The following is a 20573-nucleotide window of genomic DNA, read 5'->3' as shown; positions in this document are numbered from 1 at the left end:
GACTAAATTGAACATAAATTATATTCTTTAGGACAACATTGAACAAAAAAAATAGGACCATTTCGAATATTCCCAAATCAAAATTGGGACCAAAAAAGGTGTTAAACCTAAAATGAAGTTATCAAAAGTTTTAAGTTTTTGAGACCACAAAAAAGAAAAAGACAATAAATTGATAAAATTAAAAAGTTATAAAATAACATGTAACAATAACTTAAAAAATTATTATACAAGACCATAATAATTTAATAAAAATTCAATTGAAGTGTTTTTTTTTGAATTTATTAATATCTGAAAACTTAATAAACTTATTATAAGTTTTCAACATTCAATATCTTTTGGAAGATGTGAAGTCTTAGGAGAGTTAGTAAATTGGCATAATTTGCCACGTGTTTCAAATTCAATAAATTACTTAGATATAGATAGATAAAAGGTAGAATTGGAAAAATATATTATAGTGTTATCTTAGATATAAAGAAAATATAATTTTGAAATCAGACTAAATTTTTAAAACAACAATTCTTTTAAACCAATGGACTAACATTTTATTCATCAACAACATCTTTTCCGTTTTAAAAATTTTACTCAAATATGTGTATAACTCTTTGTTGATATTTGTCAATATTTTTACAATATTGAAACTAAAGTTAGATGTATCCTATATTAAGTGTTGTTTTCATGATTTCTCGTTTTATAGTAAAAAATAATACATAATACATATTTTATTAAGTTGAATTTATATTAATCTTAAAGAGGCTAGAGTACATATTTTTAAAAAAATGAAGTGACCAAATAAAGATTTATTTTAAATTTTAGACTAAACATTTATTTTAATATATTTAAAAAATAAGATGTGAATATTAATTAGGTTGCAATAAAAATCAATTAGTGAATCAATTGATATTTGATTGGATTTACAAACACCACTTTTTGTGTTGAAATATATACAAAATTACGTTGTTCATTTTGTATACGGGAAGAATGGGCCTATACTTGGTATGAGGCCCGCTAATCATTTGTTTGAAATAAAAAGACTAAACTGTGTAGTATTCGGCCTTTCGGGCTTGTCTATTCGGAACTTTTGATCTTTAAATGAGAAAATTGTAGCAACGGGCTTGATTTGTTCTCGACCATCGTGAGGAGCTCTCTACTTACACCTTTAATTTTAATTTTATTGTAATGTCAAATATGTCCCTTCCAATATATATATATATATATATATATATATATATATATATATATATATATATATATATATATATATATATATATATATATATATATATATATATATATATATATATATATAATATTAAATTAGTTATTGTTTATCAAACATATTTATTATAGAAAATGTTATATTTATTGAAGTGAGAAGATAGGGATTAATTTTGATAACTCTAAAATAATCCCTATAACTTTAATACCTTATATTTTAATAATCATGACAATAGAATCTATACATCAAAGTTATACTTTAAATTACATGAACCAATTCTTAAATTAATATAATTTAACATTCTCCCACTTGGTTCATGTGATGACTTGAAGATCTAAAACTAAACTTTAAGTGCGTACCATTCATTAGAATTATCAAGTCATCATCCTTATATAAATTGAAATGATTGGATCATGGCAGACAAAAGTCATGAATGACAATATTCCATGTATCATATAATCAAACCAACTCAACATAACTTTAATCAATCTTATAACTTTCATGTCTCTAAAAGAGATATAACATGTTACCACAATCAATAATACATATATATAACTTAATGTGGATAACAATAGAATAAAGAGAAACATAACTTTAATTGAATTCACAAGTGTCATGACAAAACAAGCATATAACTATACATATCCATATAGATAGATAACATCATCATGTTAATATTGACTTATCCATAATGCCTATACTTTCAATATGGCCAATAAAAGTTTTGGGTGGTAGTCCTTTAGTTAACGAATCTGCTATCATCAATCAATACCAATATGCTCAATCAACACTTTATGTTTCTGCACTTCTTCTTTGACCGACAAGTACTTAAAGTCCATGTGTTTAGCAACCTTTGAGTACTTGTCATTTTTAGAGAAGAAGATGGCTGCGGAATTATCACAATAAATCCTTATTGGCCTAACAATACTGTCAATAATACTAAGCCTCGATACAAAGTTCCGCAACCACAAAGCATGAACCGTGGCCTCAAAGCATGCCACGAATTCAGCCTCCATGGTGGAAGTAGCAATGACTGATTGTTTTGCACTTTTCCAAGAAATTGCTCCTCCAGCTAATAGATAAACATACCCAAATGTGGATTTTCTTGAATCCACACATCCAACTTAGTTTGAATCTGAGTAGCCAATCACCTCAAGATGATCTGACCTTCTGTAGGTGAGCATGTATTCTTTGGTACCTTGTAAGTACCTAAGAACTTTCTTTAAAGCTTTCCAATGATCTATTCCGGGATTACTTTGATATTAGCCCAACATTCCAACAACAAAACTGATATATGGCCGAGTACAAGTTTGAGCATACATCAAACTCCCAACGACTAATGCATAAGGAATGGACTCCATGGCCTTTCGTTCTAAATCATTCTTGGGACATTGGATTTGACTAAACTTGTCCCCCTTTTGAATTGAACTACTTCAGGAGAACATTTTTCCATTCTGAATCTCTCTAACACTTTGTTAATATAGCCTTTTCGAGACAAACTTAACAATCCTTGTGATTTATCACGAAATATTTCTATTCCTATCACATAAGATGCCTAATTCATATCTTTTAGAGAAACTTCTTTACATCATGTAACATACCAATATTATTAGCAACAAGAAAAATGTCGTCAACATATAGAACCAATATAAAAAACTTACTCCCACTGATCTTTATATATATATATACACCAGTCAACGGTGTTCTCTACAAAACCATATGAAATTATGGTATCATTAAATTTTAGATACCATTGTCAGGAAGCTTGTTTCAGTCCATATATTGATTTCTTCAATTTACACACCAAATTTTCTTTTCCTGTTATTGTGAAACCTTCTGGTTGGTCCATATAAACTTCCTCTTTTAAGTCACCATTCAGAAAAGCGGTTTTTACATCCATTTGGTGAAACTCTAAATCATAATGAGCCACCAAAGCCAAAACAATTCTCAAAGAGTCCTTCTTAGGAACAAGAGAGAATGTCTCTTTGTAGTCAATGTCATCCTTTTGAGTGAAACCTTTGACGACTAATCTAGCTTTATACCTTTCAATATTGCCTTTTGTGTAATGTTTATTCTTAAAGACCCATTTACAACCGACTCTTTTTGAACCCTTAGGCAATTCAACTAGATCCCATACTTTATTGTCATCCATTGATTTCAATTCTTCTTTCATATCATTCAACCAATTATCTGAATTATTACTTCCATGGCTTGTCTGAAAGAGATTGGATCCTCATCAATGCTTAAGTCACATTCATGTTCAACACAGTAAACCACATAATCATTCGAAATAGCAGGTCTTTTCTGCCTTACAGACCTTCTTAATGTTGCTTCTTGTGGTTCCTCTATCAATTGCTCATTTATTACTTGCTCATTTGTGACTTGCTCATTATCAATTGGCTCAACATTTATATGTTCATTTTGTGGGATTGGATCATTAACTTGTTGTCTCTGCTTGTTGTCAGACTGTGATACAACAAGAGGGATAACAACTTCAGAAGAGACATTAGGTGTAGAAACACTATCAATATGCTCTTGAATGTCCACTATTCGTGATTCCTCACTCCCACTAAATTGTCCATTTTCAATGAACCGAGCATTTCCAGACTCAACTATTCTTATATTGTGGTTAGGGCAATAAAATATGTATCCCTTTGATTTTTTAGAATAACCGATGAAGTAACCACTAATGGTTCTTGCATCAAGCTTCTTTTCATGTGGATTGTATAATCTTACCTATGTCAGACAACCTCAAACATGAAGATGTCTTAAACTAGGTTTCCTTGCATTCATAGTTCATAAGGAGTTTTAGAAACTACTTTGCTAGGAACCCTGTTAAACAGATATACAATAATATTTAATGAATACATCCACAAAGATAAAGGAATATTGTTTATGACTCAACATACTCCTAACCATATCCATAAGAGTACGATGCCGCCTTTCTACTACACCATTTTGTTGTGGTGTACTGGGAATTGTGTATTGTGCACATATACCCCGACTTTTAAGAAACTTTGCAAATGGACCTGGACATTGTCCACTCTCATCATTTTTACCATAATATTCACCACCTCTACCAGATCTCACCACTTTTACTTTTCTATCTAATTGTCTTTCCACCTTATTCATGAACACCTCAAGGACGTTCACTGATTGAGATTTTTCGTGTAATATATATATATATATATATATATATATATATATATATATATATATATATAACAATAATGTGAGAAGTCATCAATAAAGGAGATAAAATATTTTTCACCACTCCAAGATTTAATGTCAAAAGAACCACAAATATCAGTGTGTATAACTCAAGAAGTTGACTGCTTCTTGTGGCGAGATATTTTGATATGTGTTTTGTTTGTTTACCCTTAATACAATCAATACATACATCCCAGTCATCAAAATCCAATTGAGGTAAAATTTCATTTTTCACTAACCTCAATATCCTTTCTTTGGATATGTGACCCAATCTTTTATGCCATAAGAAAGCATAACATTCATTTCCTGCACTACATTTTCTATCAACAACATGTTCAACATTAAATAGGGATTTAGAAAAATTAGCATCAAGATTTAAACGATATAAACCATCCAACAATGTACCAGAACCATAATAGTACGAAAGTTTATACAAATCAAAAATACTATTTTCAATCCTAAAATTAAAACCTAAATAATCCAACTTTGCAACAAAAATTAAATTCCTAGCACAACCAGGAACATAAAGACACTTTTCAAGATTCAGACAAGAACCAATGTTTAGAATCAATTTGTAAGTCCCAATTGCTTCTATCTGTGCCTTTATTATGTTCCACATATATACATATTTTTCAGTTCCTTTTATGGGCTGGATTGAAAGGAATCCCTGCATAATATTAGAAACATGAGTGGTAGCTCCAAAATCCAACCACCAGGTATTATTAGGCACTTCAATTATATTTGCTTCAAAACTTATAGAAACATAAAATGTACCTTTCTTTTCGAACCAAGATTTTCTTTTCGGACAATCTTTCTTGAAGTGACCCACTTTCTTGCAAAAGAAACATTTCTGTTCCTTCTGGATGCTGCCCTTATTCACTTTCATTGGGGCTTTGTCCTTCTTGTTCTTCTTTCCTGATTTGGCTTTACTGAAGCTAGCACCTTCATGAGTTGTGAGATGGATAAAATGATCTTTCATTTTCTTCAATCTCCCTTCCTCTTGCACCAACATGACTTTGATTTCTTGAAAGTTCCATTTATCCTTAAGAGTGTTATAGTTCACTTGGAACTGGCTAAATTCAGGAGGAAGAGAGTTCATAATAAACTGTACTAGAAAAGACTCATTCACCTCCATTTCCATTGAGTTCAATCTTGCTGCTATATTAGCCATTCCAGTTACATGGTCATGTATGGGCTGTGACTAGTCAAACTTTTTGGTAGTCAGCTCACTCATAAGTGTTCCCACAATAGACTTGTCAGTTATGTCTAATTGTGAGTACTCCTTGATCATTTTCATGAATTCTTTTTCGTTTTCCGTTTTAGGCATATAAGGCTTTACATTCTCTGTCATAGACATGCGCATCAAGTTTAGTGAGAACCTGTTAGACCTATGCCAAGACTCATAAAGAGACTTCTCATCACTTGTTCTGGTCTCTGTAATGGTTGCGAGCATTTCATCCATCATAATTGCCATATCCAAGTCTAACACACCCAGTTGGAACTGAATTTGTTCTGACCAATCAACATAATTTAGCCCATTAAACTTGACCACATTGTTGCTCAAACCTAATAAACTCATGGAAACTGCAAATAATATACAAGTTCATACATTAATGCTTTGATAAAATTAATGGATTCAAACAGAATAATTACACTAGTCATGCATTTAAGTTCACCTTTGGATGACACTTAAACTAATAGGTAACCATATAAATCATTCATTTAAAGTTCACCTTTGGGTGATTCTTAAACTGACAAATTCCATACAATTAAGAAACTAAAATGAATATACTTTAATAAACAATTAATCATACTTAAGCTATATGTGCTATCTTTGGATATACAAACATATTTACTAAGTATATGAAATGTCTCACTTTAATGTCATGAATTATAAACAATGGTTCACCTTTGGATAATCCATAACATCCTTATAATAATGACTAATTACTATATATTCATAATTTAACATCCTTTATATTATGAATAATTTTCATAATACTTCTTCAGAAATTGACCACATAATGGTACACACGGTAAATACACACTCCAATAGAATTTCAAAATAATACATCTACATTCTCCTAACAGTGTTTTTGGATTCAAAACATCATAATATGAGCAATTTAAAAAAACAACGAAATTACTAAAACTTTTAATTTTGATTAGAATTATAACTCACCCGAAATTCAACTTAATTGAATTTCCTTTGTCCAAGTTTAATTAACAATTACATATAATTTATAAAACAAAATGTTATGTCATGCACATCAGTAGATGCACTTTTCAAATTAAAAGCATTTGTAACCTTGAAACTTTGAATTCACATTTGATTTCATTCAATGTAGTGACAGTAACCATGTGAATGATTGTAATATAAGCCGTAACATGCAGGATTTTAATTTTGGCATATTCACATTGCAGTCGTGCAACAATAAAGTTGCTTTAATGCCGTAATCAAATAAAACCCTACGATTGGGATCAAATTCACATTACATTGAATTTAATTTTCTTTCATGCTAATAAAAAAAATTAAACATCTGAAAATTTAAAATCCCTAAATTTTATAATTCAAAAATTAGGGTTTCAAAAAATTGAGAAAATTACCATTCATGGAGAATCATAAAATCCAGAACCGGGCTCTAATACCACTTGTAAGCAAATTCTATGATTTCAATTAAATGAAAACATACAGGATCTTGAATTTCATGTTTCTTACTATTCTCACACACATAGTAGAAAAGAACTTACTTGGATCCATAGTATAGTTATTTACTGTCAATTGTTCTACCTTCTCTTACTCCTCTTTGATGCTTTCTTGATGATATAGAAATTGCCAATGATGTTTTTCTCTATCAAAGTCACATTTTCTTTTTCTATCTCGAAAACGTTACTTTTTCTCTTTCACTTTGCAGAAACTTTAACTTGTCAACAAAAGTAAATAATTTTTCCTCTTTTATGATATTAACCAACTTTAATAAAATACCAAAGTGCCCTTTATTGAAGTTAGAAGAGAGGGATTAATTTTAATAACTCTAAAAATATCCCTATAACTTTAATACCTTATATTCTAATAATCATCACATTAGAATCTTTACATCAAAGTTATACTTTAAATTACATGAACCAATTCTTAAATTAATATAATTTAACACTTATCGGTTTTCGAAATTCGTTTTAGTAATGCACTGGATTTAAAAATTAGGTTTAGAACACAAGATTTCGAAATTCGGTTTAGAAACTCACTGGATTTTGATATCTAATTAAGTAACTCGCTAGATTTAGAAATGCACCAAATTTTAAAATCTGATCATGTAACTCAGTGAATTTTGAAATCCGATTTAAGAACTCAAAGAATTTGGAAATTCGATTTAAGAACTCATCAGATTTCGAAATTTGATTCAGTAACTCATCAAAGCACATCAAATTTTAAAATTTGATTAACTAGCGAGCATAACTAGCCACCAATTACTTCATTCCTGTCCTAAGGACGTGTTCATATATCCAGCTCTTCAAAAATGTAAAAATATATTTCAATAACGAAACAATAAAGAAAATTGAAATGCAAGATATATGTATAGTTGTAAAAGAGTCAGATATCTAACTAATTACTTTGACTCCACAAAGCTAGCATCTTCAAGCTGCTCGCACAAGTGGGCAAATGCAATAACTCTCTCTATGATTGTATATCGCTAAAAAGCATCAAGTATGATACACGAATATACATGACATACACAAAAATTATATATACAAATAAAATACATTAAATAGAACCATACAACATAGTGTCATTGTGTCATTGATTCTCATAATAGTCATTATATAGTGACAAGATTGCAATAATTTCAATATCTTCAAGAAACTTTAATATTTGCAAACTCGGGGACTTTATTATACTTTGTTGGTATGTGATTTTTCATAGCAATTAGTATGACAAACAAAAATGGTATAGTGCAATGCAAGTTAAAAAGGTTGAATTATTGATGATTTCCCGGATTCTATGCATGTTTTCCCTCACGATTTGCTACTAAAGAAGTGCTTATACACATGCACAAAATGACTTTTGTGAAACATTTTATAATAATGTTTTGATGACCCAAAGAAGGTCATTCTGAATATAAATTCAGCATTTTCAAATTCCGTAACCTAAAATGTAGGAATGGATATAATAAAGAGACACGAGATTTACAATTCTTAACACAATAAATTCAAGTAAAGCTAGGTCCATTAGGAGATGGTTGAATAAAACTTCTATCATTATCATAAGATTGACTAACGTAATGGGGTTGAATTTTGTTTAGTTCATCTTGTCACTAATATCAGTTAAAAAATGGCCGGAATAATTTGTTCAGCTTTGAGATGAGTTGACATCTGGAGTTTCTTACTTTCATAAAATTATTCTAAATAAGAAATTTTATAATTAAAAAACAAAACTTTAGGTTTTGAGAAAGTTAACTAATAAGTTATTTCTAATGGATAAAGTACAGCTTATTAACTTATGTTTAGGAAGACTAAAATGAATTGATAAATGTAAAATAATATAGACAATGATAGACAGTGATTACATAAGTTATATATATGTGTGTGTGTGTTTCATATATAATCATGTAATGAAATATCATAATGTTTTGTCAAAACGGAAATAAAAATACGTAATATAATAGGTAAGAAATTGAAAATGATAAGCAAATATATTAAAAAAATAAAACATAACAATAGAGAAAAATTAAATAAATTATAAGTTATAATTTATAAATTAATGAAAATTATTTATAAGTTATAAGTTAAAAGTTCTTAAAATAAATTACTTTTAACATTTCATCAAATACTTTTAAGTTAATAATTAGTAGATATTTTATTTGTATTGCCAAATACACTCTTATTTTAATTTACCATGAAACATGCAAAATAACTTAAGGAAATATGGTGTGATTTTCTGAGATATTGGTTTATCACGTACAACATGAATTGTGGTCCCTTGATTTAATTTAGTGGATTAAATCTTATGAATAATTTATTGAAGTCAAACTATATATACCCCGTCTTAATTTATTAAATGATTTATAGTAACTAAAAGACAATCATTGTAATCAAGCAAATCCCTTATCTTTTGGTCACAGATAAACAACTATGAATACTACTAATTTTATTATATTTAACTTATAAGTGAGGTTAGGTGAGTGATGGCGTGACAAACATAAGAGAAGTATTCAAAGTCATATATTTGATTAACATTTAGTTTAATACATCTTTATAATAATTATTTAAAATTCAACAAGTTATTTTGAATTTTCAAAAGCATTGAAATACGTATATAACTAAAACATTTAATAATTTTTATATACACTAGTGCAAAATTCCCGTTAGAACCGATATAATATGCGTTGATGTAGTAAGTAAAAATGTAAAAAATATATTAGATTGATTCTAAAATAATATGTATCGTATGACTGTTCGGTTAGCTATTGACTGGGCGGTCGACATCTTCAAACCAAACGGTCAACATTTCATCTTGTTTACCCTACTGACTAATGATTCTCACTAGAGAGCGATTATCAATCGGTCGAACACTTGTTAGTTGATCATGTTGCAAATTAAAGACGTTTACAGGTAAAATATACTTATAATCTTTTGTATCATAATTAAGCCAAACTTTATTAAAAGCTCATTTCGAAAACCTATATAAATACAGATAAGGTAAAATGGTAGATAATGACATTTATTGCATTATTAGGAATTGGCTCCGATAATCCAATGATCACATACTGACTTAAACACTGGAATATCTTTTGCAGGTAACCCCTTTACGGTATAAAGATGATTGAAGAGAAGGGCTTGGGTAATTGAAGTTTGTTTGGAGCTTTGTGTTGGATATAGTTAACCTCGATCCCACACCCGAAACACAATCCATCTAAAATCTTTAATTTGAAAACCAAGAATCACACCAATATAGAGATCATTATTTAACAAAAGATCTCCAAAATTCAATTAAAGAGAAACCAAACATTCTTAGCAACATCCACCCTAACATTCTAATAAACGAACAAAAACTCTAATTACCGTTGAAGTGAAAAATAAAATATGCATGGAATCAATCACATTCAAGAAAATTATAGAAAAAAAATTGTGAAACAAAACCCTACCTTCATAAAACTATCAAATTGAAATCAAGGTCGTGGAATTTGATAGACATATAGAGGAAAATTGAGAAATTGGAATTGAAATTGGACGAAAAAGAGAACGTAACCCATTGGATGGAACTACAAAGATGAAATTTGAAGGTAAATAAATAATTAAGTCTTTTAAATAAAAATAAAGGGAAGAAGAAGCTTGCTGAAACACGACATGACAAGAATGACAATAGTGGTGAGTGGCCTAAATGAGAAGAGAGCTTCATTATTTTTACATAGGAAAGAGAGGGAGAGTCACCAGAAAGAAAAGGAAGTTTAAAAGGTGAAATGAGTTTTGTGCTTTGTAGTGAAGAAGATATATGATATTTATTACTTCCTTAATCAATCTAATATATTTACATATTATATCGGTTCTTTTGATAAACCGATCTATATATTAGATCGGTGCTCACTATAATCAATTTAAAATGCTTTTCAAAGTGAAATTGTTACCGCATTTTAAATTAAACTTGTTTTACTATAACCGATCTTATATCTTATTATAATATTACCATTTTTCACTAGTGATAAAAACTTATAATTTAAAAAGTAATCTTCTAAAATTGCTAGAAATTCCATGTGAAATTATTTCTTTTGTAAGAATTAACTTTTCTAATCTATATAAAAACTTTTATATAAAAGATGTAAATGAAAATTTCTTAGTGATAACTTCAAGTGAGTGCTAGAACACTTAATGTAAAAAAAAAATGCAAAATTAGACGTTAATTTTATAAATTTCTAAAAAATTTGTGATTAGTACAACATAAATGTCAAATTGAGGGTTAATATGAGAACATATGTGGAATTTAGGGTTTAATAGAAGAATTGATGTCAAATTTAAGGTTTAATAAAAAAACTTGTCAAATTTAGGGTTTTAGAAAATAACTACAGGAAAAGTGTAAATCTATATACTAAGTACGTCCTCTATAATATGTAGATTATTTTTTTAAATAAAAACATTTTGTATTAAGGAGAGGAATCTGTCAAATACACGGGCATTGCATTAATTTATTCAATAAAATTTGTGAATTTCAGAAACACTTATTTTCGCAAGTCTAATTTCACCGTTCACAAAGAACGAAAACTAAAATTTTTATTTCTTTATTTAAATAATTTAAAAGTAAGAAAAACATAAAAAAAAACTTAAATAAAAGTATATATGACTTCGAAATGATATTTATCTCCATTGAATTCAAATATATAAAAAATATTTTTTTTCCAATGCAAACCCAAAAGACTTCACTTTCATACGTAAAAATCAACATCTACATTAACATTTATTTCCATATATATATATATATATATATATATATATATATATATATATAATTTATATATACATATATAATCTTTGCACGTAGAAATCATATCAACATCATGTAAATGTGAACTAACAAAAACATATTTACAATTATACTGTTTATTCAGAAGATCATAAAATAAATGTTTGACCATTATACTACACAAACTATAAACTAATAAAACAAAATCAATTAGTCATTTAAGAATTTCACAAAGATAGCTTTACAGTAGTGTTTGACAGTATATGTGCACACTTCGTGAAAGTATTCATGATATATCCAGAAAAGAAAAGAGAGAGGCAACAAGAAGGAGAAGAAGAAATCTGATATATGAAAAAGTATTGTGTTATACAGTAAAGTGATAAAAGGGTACATATATAGGAGATAAAAACAGAAAGCAATAAATGGGAAGCGGTGCGGTGCATAGGATTAGTTGAAACTGTATTTCTGACAGTCCCCCTCAAGCTTGGCATATATATCAATTGTGCCAAGCTTGGAATTTAGGTGGTGAAAGGTGGAAGGAGGAAGCGGCTTTGTGAGAATATCGGCAAGTTGGAGAGCTGAATGCACAGGGAGAAGTTTGACAATTCCTTGCTGAACTTTCTCACGTATAAGATGGCAGTCGATTTGAATATGTTTGGTGCGTTCGTGGAAGACTTGATTGGTAGCTATTTTAATGGCAGAATGATTGTCGCAAAAGACGATGGCAGGGTGGGATAGAGAAATATGAAGTTCGTTGAGGAGTTGAGTAAGCCATTGGATCTCACAAACAGTTTGAGCAAGGGCGCGATATTCGGCTTCAGAGGAACTACGAGAAACAGTGGGTTGCTTCTTTGACCTCCATGAAATTGGTGAGTCTCCAAGATAAACAATGTAGCCAGTGGTAGACTTTCTGGAATCAGGGCACCCAGCCCAATCAGAATCGCTGTAAGCCTTCAAGGTGATGTTGCTTGTGGCTTTGAAAAAAAATGCCCTGACCAGGGGTATTTTTGATGTAGCGGAGGATGCGAAAAGCAGCTTGATGATGAGCTTGAGTAGGGGAAGCAACGTACTGACTGAGGCGATGAACAACGTAGGTTATATCCGGGCGGGTGTTAGTAAGGTATATGAGACGCCCGATCAGACGACGAAAAACAGTGGGGTCAGCAAGTTGTTCACCTTCAGAGGAAACTTTAGCAGAGAAATTCATGGGAGTACTGACAGGAGCAGCAGCAAGCATCCCAGTTTCGTGAAGGAGATCCAAGGCATATTTGCGCTGGGAGAGGTGGATACCTGCAGAGTTACGAGCAACCTCGAAACCCAAAAAGTAAGACAAGTTACCCATATTTTTTATTTTGAATTTTGCATTGAGTATATTGGTGATGTGTTCAATGTCATGCATATCATTACCAGTAAGGATGATATCATCAACATAAATTAGTAAGATAGTGATTGTATTACCATGACATTTGATAAAGAGGGAATGATCACCAGAAGTTTGAGTAAACATGTGAGAGAAAAGGAGAGAGGATAGTTTGTCATACCGTTGGCGGCTGGCTTGCTTCAAGCCATAGAGAGATTTATGTAAAAGACATACTTTGTTGTGGTGAGAATCATGAAATCCCGGTGGGGGTTGCATGTAGACTTCCTCTTTTAAGTCTCCATGTAAGAAAGCGTTGTTGACATCAAGTTGCCTTAGAGGCCAATTCTTTGCAGCAGCCAAGGAGAGAACTAATCGGACAGTAGTGAGTTTGACAACTGGTGAGAAGGTGTCAAAATAATCAATGCCTTCCAATTGTGTATACCCTTTTGCAACAAGGCGAGCCTTGAACCTGTCAACAGTGCCATCAGGTTTATGTTTTGTTTTATAAACCCATTTACAACCTATGGCTTTCTTGTTGGGAGGTAGGTCGGTTAGAGTCCATGTCTGATTCTGTTCAAGAGCAATAATTTCTGCCTTCATAGCAGCAAGCCAGTGTTCATGTTGAATGGCTTCTTTGTAGTCAGTAGGATCATGTGTTGAATCAATAGAGGATATAAAACTTCTATATGTGGGAGACAATCTGTCAAAACTTAGAACATTTTCAATAGGGTATTTAGTAGTAATGGTACTATAGGAAGCTATTTGAAAATCTTTTAAATATGAAGGTGTTTTCCTAGGTCTAGTAGATCTCCTAGGGGAGGCAATGTTGTTGTCAGTATGAGGGGCAGTAGTAGTAGGAGGAATAACTACTGGATGGTTGGTTTGATATAGATCATGAGAAGTATCAGGATAATGGAGAGGCAAGGGTAAAGTGCAGTTTGGAGAGGAAGAAGAGGGGATATTGGGAAATTCATTTTCACAAAAAATAACATTGCGATAAATTTGTATGTCATGGGTGTCAAGTCTATAGGTGATGTATCCTTTCGTAGTAGGATGTAGACCAAGAAAGATGCTTGGGGTAGCCCTTGGGTCGAGTTTTTTTCGATGAGCTTGGAGGGTGCTAGTATAACAAAGGCATCCGAACACCCTAAGTCTAGAAATATCAAAATCTTTATGAAAAAGTTTGTCATATGGGGAATTGTTATGAAGAAGAGGAGTGGGCATAATGTTGATAAGAAGAGTGGCATAATTAAGAGCATATGTCCAAAATTGATTAGAAAGTTTGAGTGAAAAAGCAAGGCCCTTGTAACATTTAACAGGTGTTGATGTTTTCTTTCAACAATTCCATTTTGTTGAGGTGTTTCATTACATGAGGTTTGGTGAATAATCCCTTGAGATTTAAAATAATCATGCATGGCAAACTCTGGTTCGTTATCAGACCGAATGACTTTAATGTTGATTTGGAATTGGTTCTTGATATGTGATATGAAATGCAAAAGATGGTTGCGAGTTTCAGATTTAGCATGCATCAAATGAACCCATGTATATCTAGTATGGTCATCAACAATAGTGAGAAAGTACTTATGAGAATGTAGGGATGCAGTGGGACAAGGTCCCCAAATGTCAACATGTATGATATCAAAGGCATGAGAAGCAACAAAATTGTTTGAAGTAAAGGGCAATTTCTTTTGTTTAGCAATATGACATGCATTACAATTGTCTAATCGAGAATTTATGCAAGGATACTTCTGTTTAAGAACATCTAAACATTTATCAGATAGGTGGCCTAAACGGTTGTGCCAAATATTATTTCTATCAACAGTGTGTGTATTTGCAGGATGTACAGAGATAGCAGCAGTGATGTTAGGTCCATGAAAAGCATATAAACCAGCGTAAGATTCAACTGAACCAATCTTCTGATGTGTTATTGAGTCCTGGATAAAACATGCAGAATTAGTGAAGATAACATGAACACTATTATGCAGAATCAGTTTAGATATAGAGATCAAATTATAACAAAAATCTGGAATGTAAAGAACATCTTTAAGGAAAATTTTATCACAGAGTTTAATAGTTCCTCTATGTGTAGCTTGGGTAGTGATGCCATTAGGAAGATTAATTGTCACAGGTTTAATTTGATCATAAGAATGGAGATTTTTAAGAGAGGAAACAACATGGTCAGTGGCACCAGAGTCCAATATCCATGTTGTGGTACCTGAGTCACCAGCAAAATTAAAATGTAGAAGCGTTTTACCTGTATCTGAGGAATTGGAAATTAAGGAGCCAATTTGAGGATTGGAAACGGCAGCAACATCATTATTTGAATTGAGGAGAGCTAGAAGAGCCTGGTATTGTTGTTTTGTGAGGTGCATCTCATTGTCAGGTGTGTCTCCTTGGTTATCACTAACAGATTCTTGATTTCTTGAAAGAAGGCTTTTACCATTGTAGAACTTGTGACCAGGTGGGAACCCGTGCTTCTTGTAACACACATCAACAGTATGACCAGTTTTTTTTACAGTGGGAACAAGATTTCTTATTGGGTGAAGGTTTTGCAGGAAAACCATGCTTCTTAAAACAAACATTATCAGTGTGGCCAGTCTTACCACAAAAGGAACAGGTGACAGTGCTTATAGCGGCAGTAATATTGTTAGATTCCAAGTGATTGAGAAAGTTATTATTCATTAATTGTCTTTCTTGTTGCATAACATAGGAGAAGATTTTAGAAACAGGAGGTATAGGATCCATTAGGAGGACATGAGATTAAATGTTACCATATTGTTCATTCAGGCCTCTGAGAAATTGCAAGGCTCGGTCCTCATGCTTTCTTTGTGAAATGATGGAGAGCATTTTGCAGGAACATTTGATATTGCACGTGCAAATCGGGTCAGGTCTGAAATTATCTAATTCATCCCATATGATACGTAATTTTGTGTAGAATTCACTAATATTTTGGCTGCCTTGTTTGAGAGAAGAAGCTTCTTTCTGCAGTTCTGAGATGCGCAGCAGATCCCCTTGGAAAAACCTTGATTTGAGATCATTCCAAATGGCTTGGGCTTCATCCATCCAGAGAATGCTGTGCCTGATATCTGGAGAAACGGAGTGGACCAACCAAGAGACCACCATGTTGTTGCATCTCTTCCAAGCATTGTGCGAAGGGTCTTCTTTGGGTGGTTCTTCAGTAGTTCCATCAATAAATTGGGCTTTATTCTTGGCACTTAATGCAGTGGTTACAGATTTACTCCATGCATGATAATTGTTGGAGTCTAGAAGAGGAGAAACCAGAGATGTGGCTGGACTTTCACTGGGATGAAGATATAGAAAACTTGAAGGATGATTGTTCTCGTCACTCATGATGCAAGAACCGAAAAAGAAAGGGAAAGATCAGTCAAGAACCTCAGAGAGGAAGACAGAGTGTTTAGGCGCAGCAGAGCTCTTCAAATGAAGAGCTCTGATACCATCACAAAGATAGCTTTACAGTAGTGTTTGACAGTATATGTGCACACTTCGTGAAAGTATTCATGATATATCCAGAAAAGAAAAGAGAGAGGCAGCAAGAAGGAGAAGAAGAAATCTGATATATGAAAAAGTATTGTGTTATACAGTAAAGTGATAAAAGCGTACATATATAGGAGATAAAAACAGAAAGCAATAAATGGGAAGCGGTGCGGTGCATAGGATTAGTTGAAACTGTATTTCTGACAGAATTCAAAACATAGTTACATAGCTTTCATAATTTATACAACTAAACATCTAAACTTCAAGATTTCTCATAATTTCATTCATATTCTAGATAATCCTACCCAAACTTTTTCATATCCTAAATAATCAGAGACAAACTTATTCATATTCCAATAAATCATAAACATAACTTTTAGAGAATCGATCCATAAACTAATACCAAGAGATTGTGCAGCAACCGTTTATAAATCTCTTTAATTAATACACTGAGTCTAAATATATACACAACAATTTATATTTCAATAATTTTGCATCCATAATTCATAACCAAAATATATATGAACTGATCCACGTTATAATTACTTCTACGTTATAATTACTTCTACATTTAAAAGCCATAATCAAAATATGTATGTGCAGTTCACATTAAATGATAGGATAAATTCAAATATTTCTGAGAGTATTGTTGTTACCAACCCATTAGATATGAACCTCATTAACTCATTGGTCACATGATCTCAAGCACACTTTTACTCTCATTTATACATGATATTGTGATTGTACATTAAAAAAAATGAAAAAAGAGGATTGGGGAATATATGGGAGGTTTCACGGGTTTTACAATTTAGGTACTTATAGTTATTTTGTTTGCATTTATTCTTTATAAGATTTAAGACACGTCAATGTTCCTTATTATCAAATCTTTTCCTAAAATATTCACATCCAAACTGTGAAACAACACAAAAACAATAATTCTATGATTTGGGATTTATGTCATCAAATCAAACACACCAGTACTGGTGTAAATCAAGAAAAAACACCAAAATATATACGGGAAATATTTATTCATTCCGGCATATACTTTAAAACTTAACAACATCATAAGGAAACATGAGAATGGTACAACATAATAATTTATCAAACATTTCGCAGTGACCCACCCAGAAAGGAAAAAAGAAACCACATTTTATGCACTATCAGACACACAAATGCAGACATTAAACTTTACCAATTTCTCAGCCACACACACAAATGCAGAATGAAAACTGCAGATAATGAGAGAATTTACAAGTTGTTGAAGATAGTGTTAATGGTGTTTAACTTCCGTTAACTTTCTTGCAGTCACTTCTGATTTCTCCTTGAGTTCCAGTCAAAGGGTTAATGTTGCCCATGTTGATCATGGACTGAGCAAAGGCTTCAAAGAAAGCAGTTTGGTTGTTGGCAAAGTTGTTAACAATGGGGATTGTGGAAGCACCATCAGTGGAGAAGAGTTCTTGGTCTGTTTGGAGAAGACCTTTGTGGATGAGAAGATTGGTGAAATAGTCGTTGTCAAAAGTGTCAGGGGTTGAAAGATCAAGGTCGTTCAATGTAGCACCATTCCCATTCTGGGGACAATTTTGTTGCAGAGTGCTCAAATATGTTGTGTTCAAGGTAGAGTCAGGGTTTCCTGTGCCATTGAAGTCGAACAATCTTTGCGAGAAAAATTGACATTGCGAACGACCAAAGGTGTGTGCTCCTAATCAAACTTCAATTTCAGTCAAACACTTCGTGTGCATTATAAAACATCAATTTTTACTCCCTTCGTTATGTTAATTTGTTTTGTAAAAAACTAAAAACATCAATCAACTTTCTTAATCCAAAATTTTCTATTTTATCCTTTTAACTTCTTCATTACAAACTATATATAATAATAACATTTTCTTTAAGGTTTCAAACATAAGGATTATATATAGAAATTATACTTTTAGGATGAAATTTTAACTATTTTTTTTAATTTTTTTTATAATTCTATTTGAAATTAGTAAAAATATATTTACATAATAAATATTTAGATTTTTTTTTAAACATAAGGAGACAAATTCTTTTAAGGGAATGATCAATTGGTAACTGTTATTCATGTGCATCTCAACCCTATGGTATTCCCAGTATAGAACACAATATTATATGTTTGCACTATTCTTCATGTGACAAGCTAGTTTTTTAAATTATGAAAAAGATATTACGAAATAATTTTAGGGAAACTGTCTCACTATTTTCGACGAATATATCAATTTGATTGAAAAATAGAATACTTGATTGAATGATTGAGAAAATATTAATTTTTAAATATCCGTCAAATCAAATTTTTGTTATGGTATAAAAAGTGTCATAAAAGGGAGCAATAGAATAACAAGTTAATTAATCAGATAATCACCACTATGCATATGTGGAATTTTATAATCATATTTTTTTTTTGTAAAATTCTATAAATTATTTATAAGATAAGTCTCACTTGTATGAAGAAAAAATAAATGATATTATGTAAAGAAATATATATACTGGGTGATTACCAGACAATGCAACAAGATCTGTTGTGTCTAAGCCAACAGCAGAGAATTTGGATGTGATGTTGGCCAGGCTCTCAAATGGAGATGGAAGGGAGGTGTTGGCACCACCTTGGTTTGCAGTTAAACTGTCTCTTCTTCCAAGTAATACAGTCCATGAAGGACCTTCTGACTGCAAATATTTACAACCTTATAAACACATTATTATTTTCAACTTTATGATATACTATCATTTATCTTCAAGAATACATTGTAAAGATTCTCTTATTTAATATTATCTTGCTCTAATTAATTAGAATAAGGAAAAAGAGATATTATTTTCATATTCAGGTGGCTACACTACACTCCAAAGACCAGAGATTGTTATCAGAAAATTACCAGAGACACAGAAGATTCTGCAGCAAGTGCAAGAATATCAGCACAAGATACAACACCAGGGCATGAACTTTCGACGGTGCTCTTGATGCTGTCAATCACATCATACCCCCGAACGGAATTGGCGTTCGGAGCTGCATCTTTCTCACTTTGTGTGATGTTACCACCAACATCGAGCAAAATGGACCCATCACAGCCCTAATCACAGAAACAAATAGCAGCTATCAGTGATGAATAATCTGTGATAGAATGAAGGGAAAAAGAAATGGAAGATGGAAGTTTACATCGACAAAGCAATCATGAAAGTGGAGACGAGTGAGGCTTGCAGCAATACGTGAATCAGATGTCAAAGCCTGCTGCACAGAATTCCTCACAATGGTTGAGACATTGGAGCATGTACTGGAATAGAAGGTTGCACTCAATTGTCCTTCTGAAGGGAAAACCAATGTTAGCACTAAGAAAATGGTGGCCAGAAGGGAATAATAATAAGTATTATTAGTCCAAAACATGGTTGATAAATTGATGTATTGATTCCCAAATATTGATGGGTTTTGTGATTCATAATATATAGGTGATTTGTGTCTATATATAGAAATGAAAAACGCGTCATGCATAATAGTTTGGTGTGGGAAAAACTCTTTAACTGATTTTAATGATAAATATTAAATCATGATATTTAATTAAATTATTGAATAAAATATTATTATAGATAGTTTTAAGAAGGTAATTAAAGTTTATAAGTGTTGTTAATATATCAACGCCTATTTTGTTTTTTAAGATGAAGTTGTCCTTGCCTATTAGTCAGAATTGTCAACTAGACATAGTTTAAGATATCGTGAATTTTGAATGTGTAGTGGGCCACTTGGAGACAACGAAAGGAGAAAATTAAAACAACAATGATTGAAACTTAACTAACATGAAGTACTAATTAAGTCATATATGCATTAATCAAAGTAT

General features: G+C 31.6%; 1 protein-coding gene across 1 annotated transcript; it reads right to left on the bottom strand.

Moving 5' to 3' along the window:
* Positions 1-17660: 17660 nt before the first annotated feature.
* LOC124846404 (peroxidase A2-like) lies at positions 17661-20164 on the bottom strand. The gene is made up of 4 exons (XM_047323651.2): positions 19901-20164; positions 19620-19814; positions 19248-19413; positions 17661-18433 (listed from the first exon to the last, which is right to left on the bottom strand). Exons 1-4 carry the CDS (start codon positions 20123-20125, stop codon positions 18015-18017), a joined length of 1005 nt encoding a protein of 334 aa, XP_047179607.1. The 5' UTR covers positions 20126-20164; the 3' UTR covers positions 17661-18014.
* Between the last annotated feature and the right edge of the window lie 409 nt (positions 20165-20573).

This window comes from Vigna umbellata, chromosome 8, assembly GCF_029865625.1.
Source record: "Vigna umbellata cultivar VRB3 chromosome 8, Vumbellata_1.0, whole genome shotgun sequence".
NCBI lineage: Eukaryota > Viridiplantae > Streptophyta > Magnoliopsida > Fabales > Fabaceae > Vigna > Vigna umbellata.
The sequence above is the reverse complement of the archived record's forward strand: the minus strand, read 5'-3'. Positions and strand labels throughout refer to the sequence as shown.

Coding starts and splice junctions, on each gene's coding strand:
- LOC124846404 (XM_047323651.2), bottom strand. CDS start 20,125: ATGTTTTGGACTAATAATACTTATTATTATTCCCTTCTGGCCACCATT. Junction 19,815..19,900: donor TTCATGATTGCTTTGTCGAT/GTAAACTTCCAT, acceptor TTCTGTGATTAG/GGCTGTGATGGGTCCATTTT. Junction 18,434..19,247: donor AGATCTTGTTGCATTGTCTG/GTAATCACCCAG, acceptor AAGTTTGATTAG/GAGCACACACCTTTGGTCGT.